Source organism: Elaeis guineensis, chromosome 11 (genome assembly GCF_000442705.2).
Source record: "Elaeis guineensis isolate ETL-2024a chromosome 11, EG11, whole genome shotgun sequence".
Taxonomy (NCBI): domain Eukaryota; kingdom Viridiplantae; phylum Streptophyta; class Magnoliopsida; order Arecales; family Arecaceae; genus Elaeis; species Elaeis guineensis.
This window is the reverse complement of record NC_026003.2, coordinates 119081406-119093403: the sequence shown is the minus strand read 5'-3', so window position 1 is coordinate 119093403 and position 11998 is coordinate 119081406. Positions and strand designations below refer to the sequence as shown.

At 41.0% G+C, this 11998-nt stretch overlaps 1 protein-coding gene across 1 annotated transcript; it reads left to right on the top strand.

Moving 5' to 3' along the window:
- The first annotated feature begins 8039 nt into the window (after positions 1 to 8039).
- Positions 8040 to 11389, top strand: LOC105053821 (probable xyloglucan endotransglucosylase/hydrolase protein 30). The gene is made up of 4 exons (XM_010935124.4): positions 8040 to 8305; positions 8404 to 8504; positions 9565 to 9773; positions 10557 to 11389. Exons 1-4 carry the CDS (start codon positions 8116 to 8118, stop codon positions 11074 to 11076), a joined length of 1020 nt encoding a protein of 339 aa, XP_010933426.1. The 5' UTR covers positions 8040 to 8115; the 3' UTR covers positions 11077 to 11389.
- Positions 11390 to 11998: the final 609 nt, after the last annotated feature.

Here is an 11998-nt window from a genome sequence, read left to right as displayed (position 1 = left end):
GTTGCACGCAATAATTGGCTGAACTATAGTGATCGTTATCAGCATTCGTTCTCTTTGGTCCTTTCTTGGTCTGTGGATTTGGCAAGCTGTGGGCAAGTTTCCGGTGATGGTACATTGAGAGGATGTTTTTATCATGAGCAATTTTTTGTGCACTACGCACGGTGATTAGATCATGCATGAGAAGAAAGGGAAGGAGAGGGTAGAGAGTGGGGCGGAATTAAAAAAAAAAAAAAAAAATGATGGCTCTATATGCGTCAATCATCGCACGCGGTGCAATAAGAAGTTCACCTCAAACCATTTTCACTGTACATCCTTTGTTAAACTACAATCCACATAGCTCGCCTCCCTTCCAAGGGACCATAAATTCCATGCCCCACATCAATGATGTAATTGTTCACGGAGGCTCCCCAGGGTTGGGGTCGTATCTTTTGCACGGAGGTTTGATCTTAAAGTAATTATTGTGCGATCTAACGGTTGACAACGAGAAAAAAAAGGCGAATCATATACAATCTGAGTACTCTTCGTCGAAAGCTCCTGGGTCGAAATATTTAGGGTCAGTTCAATGGTTTCTCAAGGCCATATTTGGACTGGTCAAATAACTGTTACAGTGGATGGTAAAGCCGTAGGAGTCAAGAAGTTGACGTTACCGACATGCCGTTGGAGGTACACGAAGTATCCGTGTCGCGCAGACGCAGCGTAGAGACAAGCTGATATGTTGGACCGAGAATCGGGGAAAAAAAAAGGCTTGGCTACTGAGCCAGAGCCGAGAAAGGAGGGTGTCGACTTCCACCTCTAGCTTTTCGCATTTAAGAGAGAGCTTGTGGTCGTAGAAGCCTCCACGTCACTCGCATGAAAGTGAAAAAGGGCCGGGAGCCCCACCCTTCCCTTTGGGTTATAGATTTGGATGCCAATCCACACCCGTTTCAGCCTCTCTTTTTTATCGTGGATCCAGGATTCTTTGCGGCCAGAGGAATTTGGGATCACACGCAAGTTTCATTGATGACTATATATATATATATATACTTTCTTTTTTTTTTTTTTCTTTCACACATTCTGGACCTTTGTCTTCTACGGGGAAGGTATCTAATTAATTAGCACGAGTTAAATACACCAAGTCACATCGATGAGGAATTTCCAATGGAATGGTCAAATTCAAGCTCGCCGGAATGAGAAACAAAGGGACACATGGCATGTTCAGTCTATCCAATGATCTAGAAGAATGGAAACTCCCTTCCGCAGCAATAGTTTGGTGAGAATGATGAGGTAGGCGTTGGATTTCCTCCTATATTTTCAAAGGAGGTATCTTATCCCATCTTCTTTGCTCTCCAAAAGGAGTACTCATTTTGTCTTTGCTTTTCTCTTGTTTTGGTGAGGTAGGTGTAAATGGAAGCGTTCTAGTCATCTCCAATCATACAAGGGTAGCATGTTATGCTGTTATTGGTGAGTATGATATGGTCTGTTGACCATCGATTCACATCATTTGCGTCGTGAATGATCACTTTCCGCATTTGTACATACTTTTCATACCTGAAAAAAAAAGACCACATCTTATTAGAGGTCCTAAGATCCTTCCATTGTCAATGTCATAATATTTTTTACTTTAAAAAAGGAGGGAGACCTGTCCATACTTTGATTATTGAAACTCAAGTTTTTTATAGAGAGGTAAAGTTGATGAAGACTTGAATCTATATTTTAAATTATCATACGAAAGGGTATAACCATCGAAACTAGCCTAGGCCCAATTCACGTTTAACATGTATGAATTTGTAGAACCGAATCTCGTCTATCTACAATTTTTTCTTTAAAATTGAAAAAATCGATTGAGAGATAATTAACCTATAATGGTGTAGATAAACAAAAGGTTAAATGTGAACGCAGGTGTGAAACCAAGATTACTTGGTCAATTTTTCTGAAACCCAACCCACTTTTAGTGATTGACGTCTAAATTTAGTTAAGATATGCTTGTGCATAAATACAAAATATCCAAGCATGAGTTTCTTTCAACACGCAACACAAATTAGCAATGATCAATTTGATTTGGGATATCCATCCTATAAATTAATTGCATCAGAAAGTACAAGGACCTAAAATAAGGGAGCCTGTTTGAATTTTGACCTAATAGATCCAAAATCAAGGACACAAGCCTAGACCTGCTACAGGATCATTTTCCCTGTGTGTTTTGACATCGTCCAGCTCAAAACTAAATGATCCGGATTGAGTTCTTCTTGGCCACAAAATTAGCTAAGCTCGGCTTGCTCATGCTCAACTCGTTTACATCTCTAGTTCTTAATGCAACCATTAGAATCTTGATGGTGGTCCTTTAACTTCCGGTCTTTCCGCGCAAAACCGCACTAAGTGCCCTTGCCCGAGGAAGGGTGCAGAAAAATTAGTCAAGTTGGGTCTTGCAGGAAATGGTCACCGTTTGAAGTGGTTTGGAGTCTAGAACTTGGGTTAAAAGTTGTTAGAATGGGTCAATAGGTCCAAGTTAGACTGGGTCATGGCGTTGTCTGGGTCCGAAGTTTGTTAACATGGTTGACCGAGCTATGTTTTGTCGGATATGATATGTGTTAGGGTGGGGATACCTGGATAGGGTCTAGAATCGCCTGATCCAATCCTGCCTGCCCAAGAGGGCAGGGCTCTATCATGGTTTGGGACCCAATTCTTTGTACATGAGTCAGAGTTCAAAGATTCCTTGTGCTTGACCTTATTTGGGTGCTAATGGCTGGAACCAGCCAAGCTTTTTCCACATTGTCCTGGGCTCACAAGACTCGGATGCTGGACCCAGTCACCGTACGCGAACTAACTTCTCCTTCTTAGAGGTTTCCTTGCCAGTGGGTACTTAAATGAGTCACAGCCTTTCAGAGATCTAGTTTTGCCTAAAGTTTTATGAACCTGTAAATGAGTTATGGCCCACCTTGTTCGCTTGCTGGACTTGGACAAAAAGTGATAGCCCAGACTAAGGCTCGCTAAGGTGGCCAGCGAGGTATACGTATTTGGGAGCTTGTTCTTGTGGAATAATGCAATGCCAAAAAACTACCAAAAGACTGGAAGACAGTCCTTTGAGCACTTGACATAGAGTTGGACATGGAGTGCTAATATGTGAGAAACATATGGTGCTTGTAATGGCTTGTTAGCCTATGAAATGGTTGATAATGAGCAGAAATGTGCGAAGAGATTGAAGGTGGCAAAATTAACGTCTGCATAGGAAATTATGATGATCGTTTAATCGTTCAAGGTTCCTGTAGATTGCATATGCTTATACATTGTACTGTGATCATGCTATTCCGAGCCTGTAGATTGGTGCACACGACATGCGTATCTTGCCGGGCTGCGGTGGGCCGGGCTATAGGGCTCTTAAATTGTGAAGTCAAAAGCAGCCCCATTCTATGTTGGGCCAAAATGTATCACTCGAGCTCCGCCCAGTCTATAAAATATAGCCCAAGCCAATTAAAATGCAAGTTGGGCAAGTGGGCCATGACCGGCCAGCCCAAAACCAACAAAAGGCCTTTTTTTTTTTTTTTCCATGCTAGCGAAAGGTACGTGCCAATGCACATGGAGAAGCTCCATTTTATGACGATATGATGCTCATGTATTAATAGTTCAGAGCAGCTTCTATTAATTTGGTATTTTGTATCACAACAACAATCATTTGCTCAATGTAAAGTTATTGAGAATGGGCCAATTGACTTTGTTTAGTCGATTGGCATGTGTTTCCATATGATAGAGATTCTTGGTTGAAACAATCAGTGATACACAAGACAATTGATGGTCCTTAATTTATGGGAATAACCCTTGTTTACTCCAATTACACCTGATGGTTTGGTAGTTGTTTGCCCCACTAAATTATATGGAACATCTTTCCACCCTTGCTCCTACCTATCCTCCATGTTCTTATTGCTTCCCTTATGAACGGCACATCCCTGCAGAGTTTCAGGTGGTTTTATATAATTTATAGCTGATTTGGCTCAAGCAAGGACTTTTGATGCATAAATTAAGATTAAGGTCCTAATTTGGAGTCTCCTATCCAATATGTTCCATTCAATCTGGCATGACAGATCAACCAGTCACGACTCATGCCGTGTGACTTAAAATATATCACGTTATAAAACAAACTTCCACTTCCAACTAGCTAAGCCGTTCATTGCTTCTGCTACTAAATGTCCATGCACATGATCTAAAATTTTAGGGGCATTAATGTATTTAAATATACATATCCTTTTTTTTCATAAATATACTCACTTTTGCTTAGAGGAGAGTTCTCTCTTTATTTAAGAGAGATTAGGTTAGCACACTAAGTAAAGGCCTGTTTAGATATTCTTATAGGATTGGACTAAAAATCTTATAGAAATTTAGCTTGTTGGCCTATCTAGCTTTTATTTTCTAAAAATCTACTCAAATCCAGTCTAGATCCTAGTCGAAGAAAAAAAGATCTATGAGGATCTGGATTGGATGGAGTTTACTTAATATAGGATTATGCTTAAATGGATGACTTAATCTATGAATTCTATAGGATTTTCAGCTTAATCAACAAGCTCTAAAAATAAGAATGCACATGAACTAACATATTTAGTACTTAAAATATATTTGATGAGATTTCATGATCACAAACATCCATTGTTTTCTTTTGATCAATTAGATGCACAACAATAGTACTGGTCCAATTCGACTCCTCGCTCCATATTCAATTACAACTTAATCAATGGACCTTGCACACGCAGTCCAAAAACTCCATCCATAGGCCAATTCACTTTCACCCTATCCGGTCCCAAAACATGGTCCATCTTCTTTTCAATATTTGCTCCCATAGGTAGTGGGTAGAGAAGAAGAAACAATAACATGAAGTACAGGAATTCCCCCCTTCCATATAACACACTTGGTACAGCTCACACCTTCATCTTATGTTATCTCCAAGCCTTTTCCACTCTCAAGTAGGTTGGCCACCAGCTTGTTCCTCCGCACCTCATTGCCTCCCTTACTTTTGCTTAGAGAAGAGTTCTCTCTTTATTTGAGAGAGATTAGGTTAGTACAGTAAGCAAAGGTCTGTTTGGATATTTCTATGGAATTAAGCTAAATATCTTATAGAAATCTTGCTTGTTGGCCTATCTAATTTTTATATTTTAAAAATCTATTCAGATCTTACTTAGATCTCAGTCTTTGGACTACAGGAAGAAAAAAAGATTTATGAGGATTTGGATTAGAGGGAGTTTACTTAATATAGAATCATGCTTAAATGAATAGCCCAATCTATAAATTCTATAGAATTTTCAGCTTAACCATGTTGGAATAATCAAACAAGCTCTAAAAGTAAGAATGCGTTGGAACTAACATATTTAGTATTAAAAATATATTTAAAGAGATCTCACGATCTCACACCTATATATCCATTGTTTTCTTCTGATCAATTAAATGCACAACAATAGTGCTAGTCCAATTTGACTCGAATCCTCAATCCGTATTCAATTACAACCCAATCAATGGACCTAACACATGCAGTCCAAAAACTCTATCCATAACCCAATCCATTGGAACCCTATCCAATCCTGGAACATGGTCTATTCTTCATTTCAATGTTCGCTCGGACCCACAGGTAGTGGGTAGAGAAGAAGAAACAACAACATGAATAGTAGGAATCCCCCTCCCCTTTAACACACTTGGTACAGCTCACATCTCTACCTTATATTCTCTCCAAGCCTTCTCCTCTCTCCGAGCAGGTTGGCTACCACCGTGTTCTCATCGTCACCTTATTGTCTCTCTTGCATGGAGACAGCTGTCAGGGTTCGAAGCCTATTAGAATTTGGGAGATGTTTGATTCGGAGAAATAGAGGTCTGAAATTGGAATCAGAATGGGTGACTCTCATTCCAAATATTTGGTTGGGAGGAGTTCCATTCCAATTTTGATTCTGGGGTAGAATGAGAATGGATCAATTTATATAGAACTCAATTCCTACTCTCTTCTATGAATTCAATTTTTCATTTTAATGCCGATTCTGATTTTAAATCCGGTAACGAATCAAACACGTCAGAAAATTTGATCATTTCGATTCCGATTCTAAATCATTTCGATTCTCATTTTCATTCTGATTTCGATTATGGATCAAACACCATCTTATCCTCATTTTTTATGTTCTATCCCGGATAGGTCTTATCCCCCTCTCGTGGTAGGTCAACTACCCTGGTGGAGCAGAGCGCCATCGGGTTCGATCTGGAGGCCGGGTCCACGCGTTCGACCTGGCGTAGCACTTGGAAAGTATCAAAGGCGCGTCAATAGGACGGCGCCGGTGGGACACGTGAGAGCAGCCCACTGGTGGGTCCAACGAAGCTGGTACACCCAATCATTTTAAAAGTAGAAACAATAATTAAAAAAGAAAATTTCTCCGCTGGTCTTCCTCCGCTATACATATAACTTGCATTGCCGGGCAATTAATTTTATACATGCAGCGCTTTCTAAACAACTCATCTCTCATTCTTTTTTAAGCTTCTCTTTAATTTTAATTCTGCAAGAAAGCCATCGATCTATTAAGTTACGTTGTAGGATTTTGTTTTCATTCAGGAGGAGAACAATGAAGAATGATACGAGACATGGCGGCTTTTGTTTGAAGGGTTGGCTGATTGGAATCTTTGGGGCGGTTGATGATATTACCCTGCTATTCATAATAATATGTGCGAAAAAAAAATATAAATTATTGACCTACCTTTATTATATAACCATGCAGAAGAGTATAGAAGTTTTATTTTATTTTTTAATATTATCACGCAGAAGGGTACGTAAATTTTGCTTATTATTTTGAATATGTCGTCCTATTCTTGAACCTTTAGGCTAAAAGGCTTCTTAGTCACGAAACTGAGAAGCGGGGTCAGTGCGACGAATAGATTTAAACAACAACAACAAAAAAAAAAATAATAATAAAAAATAACAAATAAAACCCCACCAGCCCGTGACCTCCATCTCACTCCAACTCTGACAGCAGGGCATATATTCTCCATGATCACTCTTCGCATAAATAAAAAATGAAATGAGAGCCATTGATTGGATGGTCCCGTAGGCACAAAATGTTTGTTCAATGGTTGGTATCATTTGATGTTTCGTAAAATTATTTGATAGAGATTATTAAAAAATGAATGAAAAGTTCTGGAAACCGCATCACTTACTACCACACCGCCAGCTCTTTGAAAGTTTGAACGCTACCTGTTTGGGTTGCCGAAAGGGAGGTCAAGGGTGGCGTCTCCTTGCACGTTTTGTGTTGCAACAGATAGATAGGAGCCACTTAAATACGCTAAATAATAGGAGATAATTATTAGCTAAAACAACATAACAATAACCAATAAAAATAACCAAGTCGCAACATCATTGAACAGTGGGGGAAAGCACCTTGACAAACGCCCCGTGAACGTTTCCTGACACGCAACATCTTAACAGATTGCGACGAAGATTACAGTGCAAAAATTTGGAGAAAATTACTGTTATGATTGGTGGGATATAAAGGAAAAAAAAATAATTGCCGTAATCATTTGGTGGATGGTAGACTTTAACGTCTTAATCAAGGTTTAATTATTATCCGGATGACGCGAATAAGATCATAAACTAATCGCCGTTAGTGTCGGATGCGCTAACACTCCCCCCAACATCCGTTACTAAACAATAAAATGACCATAATACCCTCTCAAGGGTTCACATGCGAAACGTAGGACGAATCGAGCAACGGAATCCTATGAGGGTAAATTTGTCAATTAAAATTTAGTCAAATCCGGACACCGGAGCAGGTTCACGTCATTTTCCAAATACGCGAGGACGAGACTTCCACCCAGATTCTCCACAAAGTTCTCCAACTTTTCATAATCAGAAGGAGTCCACCGATCCAACGGTCCAGATTGAAGGATGGGTAGCTCATAAATATCGGAAGGAATCAGTGTCTAAAAGGGGTGTGGTCGCCAGATCACGCGGTCCAGCTTCAATTGTCGTGCGGAAAAATAAAGTATTCGATCCCAAACCCTTCCATCTCTGCCTTCCCCCACTATAAAGCCAAGGAGAAGCGAGAGAAGGAGCGATAGATTCGAAAAAAATTAGAGGCAAGAAAAAAAAAAAAAAAAAAGGAGATAGAAGAGAAGATAACGGCGATGGCGATTTCGAGGTTCTTGACGGCGCTGGTCTTCTTTTTCCACGTTGCGACGGCGACGGCGACGGCATCCGTCTTCAACGTGACGACGCTCGCCTTCGACGAGGGCTACTCCCACCTCTTCGGGGAGGGCAATCTCGTCCGCTCCCCTGACGGCAGGACAGTCCGCCTCCTCCTCAACCGTTACTCCGGTAATTCTACTACTTTATCTTCTTCTTCTCCGTCAGTCTCTGTTGCCGTTTTTAGTCGCTTCTCCGTTACTTATCGGGTTTGTTATTACGGCGATCAGGTGCGGGTTTTATATCGTCCGATCTCTATAACCACGGCTTCTTCAGCGCCTCCATCAAGCTGCCGTCCGATTACACGGCAGGAGTCGTCGTCGCATTCTACGTGAGTGACGCCATCCGTTTATTCCTTGTTGCATCGTTTTATTCGTCCTTTCATATCCCTCTTGGAATTTGCCACCGTTAATTGCCCTTGTCGTTCGTCACAAGCCACCCCTTTTTTTTTTATTTTATTTTAATATAAAAAGGGTAAAGTCGGCGTTCTAGTTGAGCTTCCCATTTCGTCTGTCACCAGTTTGGTCGCCGAAACACGGCCAGGGCCATCTACTGTTGTGAACTGAGATAAGCTTCAGGATATTTTGGTCATTTGGCATCTATATTTGGATAACTGGGTGGCAGGTGGAATTCTGTGTCTTGGATCATAGATACACGCAGTTAATTTGATTTGGTGATGCATAAAAGATTCAGTAGCATGTTCATGTGTTCCAGTTTTAATGTTGATTTGCATCGAAACCAATCTTTTTGAACGGTTCAGAGAGTACTAAATGGCACATGGACCTTGCACGCTGCAAGACCAAAAGGCTGCGTTGAACTATTCTTCCTATCATTATTATAACCTACAAGGTGTCATCTGTACCTTGTCCAAACCCATGTGCCCCCAAAGTCGTATCATCCAACTTTGCAACGCAAGCAAGATATGTGTATGGTTTGAAATATCAATTAGCAATTTTAAAATAATATTTTTTTTATTAATTAATATAACAATTCAAAATTTCATCCAAAAAAATTAATAAAAATGTGTTATTTGAATTTTTTAGTCCTATATTAACTTTCAAGATCTTTCAAAGAATAATCGATATGCAACTAAATACATATCTATAAGGATCTTCACAATTAATTTACATGAGATAGTATATATATTACCTAAACAAGTGCATCGGCTCTTTAGTATCTACGTAGCTAAGAATGAAACTAGACAAGCACATGAATGTAGGCATCAATTATGGAGTTGATAGTATATTATGAAGTTGTTTGAAAACCCACATAGCTATGCTAATGTAGTACTAGCCAATTTATTGTTTGGGGTCAATGTTTAAATTATTGGTTAGATGATTGGTGATGATGTTTAATGGGATGTTTTTTTCCTTGTTTTGGAGTCGATGCAGACATCTAATGGGGATATTTTTCCCAAGACGCATGACGAGCTGGATTTCGAGTTCTTGGGCAACATTAGAGGCGAGAAATGGAGAATCCAAACCAATGTCTACGGCAATGGTAGCATCGGCCGGGGCCGAGAGGAGCGCTATATTCTCCCTTTTGACCCCACCAAGGAGGCCCACCGCTACTCCATCCTGTGGACCGCCACCCACATCATGTATGTCTCGGATCCCACCTTCTATGATACATTTCCTAAGTTTTGTTGCCATAGCTGCAAAGGGATTTTTGGATATTTGAGTGCGAGCATTCATGCATGGTTGGTGATTGAAAAGGGATTTGCAGCCAATCGCAACCCATTCCCTTCTTTTGTTTTTACCGAGTTACCCTATTCCATACATTGCATACGTGTATTTGTTGGCTTTTATTTGTCACGGCACAAAGAGTTGTACATCCTGCCGGGGATGGACGATCATCACGCAATGCATATTATGTATGATATACGATATATATTGTATTTGATAGCTGTCTATCTTTTGATGGTAGCCATCTATGTACAGTACTCTATGATTTATCCATCCATTATGGATAAGGCGGATGCTCTTTACTTTAACGTGCTAATTATTGCATATGTGACCACCATATCATTGATATATACTTTTAAGCTCATCTTCGTCAACTTTATTTTCACGGGAGGGTTCTTGTATAATTGTATTTCACAAAAAAAACTGACCAAAGCCTCGAGCTTAGAGATAATCTTAATTATTGCAGCATGTTAATTTTCCCAACCATGAACTACATGTTGCATGCCAAAGAAATGCCAATGGATGTTCATTAAACAGTAGTATCTCGGTCTTTTATGAGCACATAATTAATCTTAACCATGCAAGTTCCACGTCCATTATCCTTTATTCCCGAATCTTGATTGTTTTATAATTCAATTTATCAAAATAATTCTATAGAAATTGATCTCTGTTCCGTTTGATGGTTGATTGATGTGCAGTTTCTACGTCGACCACACTCCCATAAGAGAGGTCGTCCGGAGCGACGCCATGGGTGGCGAGTACCCATCCAAGCCCATGTCCGTCTACGCCACCATATGGGACGGCTCTACGTGGGCCACAGCCGGTGGCGCGTACAAGATCAAATACAAGTACGCCCCCTTCGTCGCCGAATTCTCCGACCTGGTCCTCCGCGGCTGCCGCGTCGATCCCATCCAGCAGCGCCCGTCCACCGACCACTGCACGGACGCCGACGCCGAGCTCATGGCTGCCGATTTCGCCATCATGACCCCCCGAAAGCGCGCAGCCATGCGCCGCTTCCGCGAGCGCTACATGATCTACTCCGTCTGCTACGATACCCTTCGGTATCCCAACACCCTACCCGATTGCACCATCGTTCCCTCGGAGCAGGAGAGGTTTTGGGAGTCCGGCAGCACCAAGTTCCCACCCCGCAGGCGCCGCTCGCGGCGCCAGGGTCGTTTGCCGAGTGCTTCCGACCCCACCAACCAGCCGGACGTCTGAAGTCATCGTTGGTTCATCTAATGCACGGCGTTAGGTGGTCGACCAATATATATATATATATATTCTTCTCCACGTCATTATTGGGCAGATATAAAAATAATAAAATAAGATGCGAGTAGGATCGGCGGCTTCCTTTTGCTTTGGTTTGCCCATTTGTATTTATTTACGATTTGTTGATTCGATTTTTGGTGGTTTTTTAAGTTGGGACGATGTAAAGGAGCAGTTGGCGCTTTAGGTTTTTGATTTATTTCAGATGGATGTGTCATCATAAATAAACACAAGGGGTTAGTTCATGTACTGTAAAGTTTATTTATATGTGCGCAGAATTTGGTGGATGGTCTTGAGGAGATGCATGAATATAGCCATTTACTTTGTTTGGGGCTGTGCTGTCTCCTAGTTTTTGTTTTGGAGCTAGAGTTGGGCAGGAGAGGAATATTATGAAATGCAATAGGGGGTACTATATGAGGTAGATATCTAGGGAAGGGATAGCTTGCACCTCTTTGTGTTCCAGCTGATCATAGGCATGTGGCGTTCTGTGACAATTGTTCGTGTATCCAATGGAAGACCACAAACGACGTTACGGTTTGCTTATTGTTTGGCTTTGTGGCACTTTGCTTTAAACTTGGACAGATCAACCATCAGAGTTAGCTTGTACCTGACCCTATCTCCATTAAAAGTTGGGGAAAATTGCATGAGGTAAGCCATTGATGTTAGAAAAGAGAGGAGATGAGGTGGGCCATGTGTGTCTCTCGAAAGTTCATCTGGTTAGATGATAGGGTGAATGTGGTGGGTTGGGTTTTGGCTAATCATTTCCATGTTTGTCAAGAGTCCTCATTTCTTTACCGGCCAGGGAAGGTGTAGAGTTAGTGGAGAGTTGAACTTGAGCTGTTGCCAGCTAAGTAAATGGGGACGGGAGTTGGGA

Bases quoted from the DNA above. Each gene is read 5' to 3' on its own strand.
- LOC105053821 (XM_010935124.4), top strand. From the start codon at position 8,116: ATGGCGATTTCGAGGTTCTTGACGGCGCTGGTCTTCTTTTTCCACGTT. The intron at 8,505-9,564 runs GTGAGTGACGCC...GAGTCGATGCAG, and splicing joins GAGTCGTCGTCGCATTCTAC to ACATCTAATGGGGATATTTT. The intron at 9,774-10,556 runs GTATGTCTCGGA...ATTGATGTGCAG, and splicing joins TGGACCGCCACCCACATCAT to TTTCTACGTCGACCACACTC.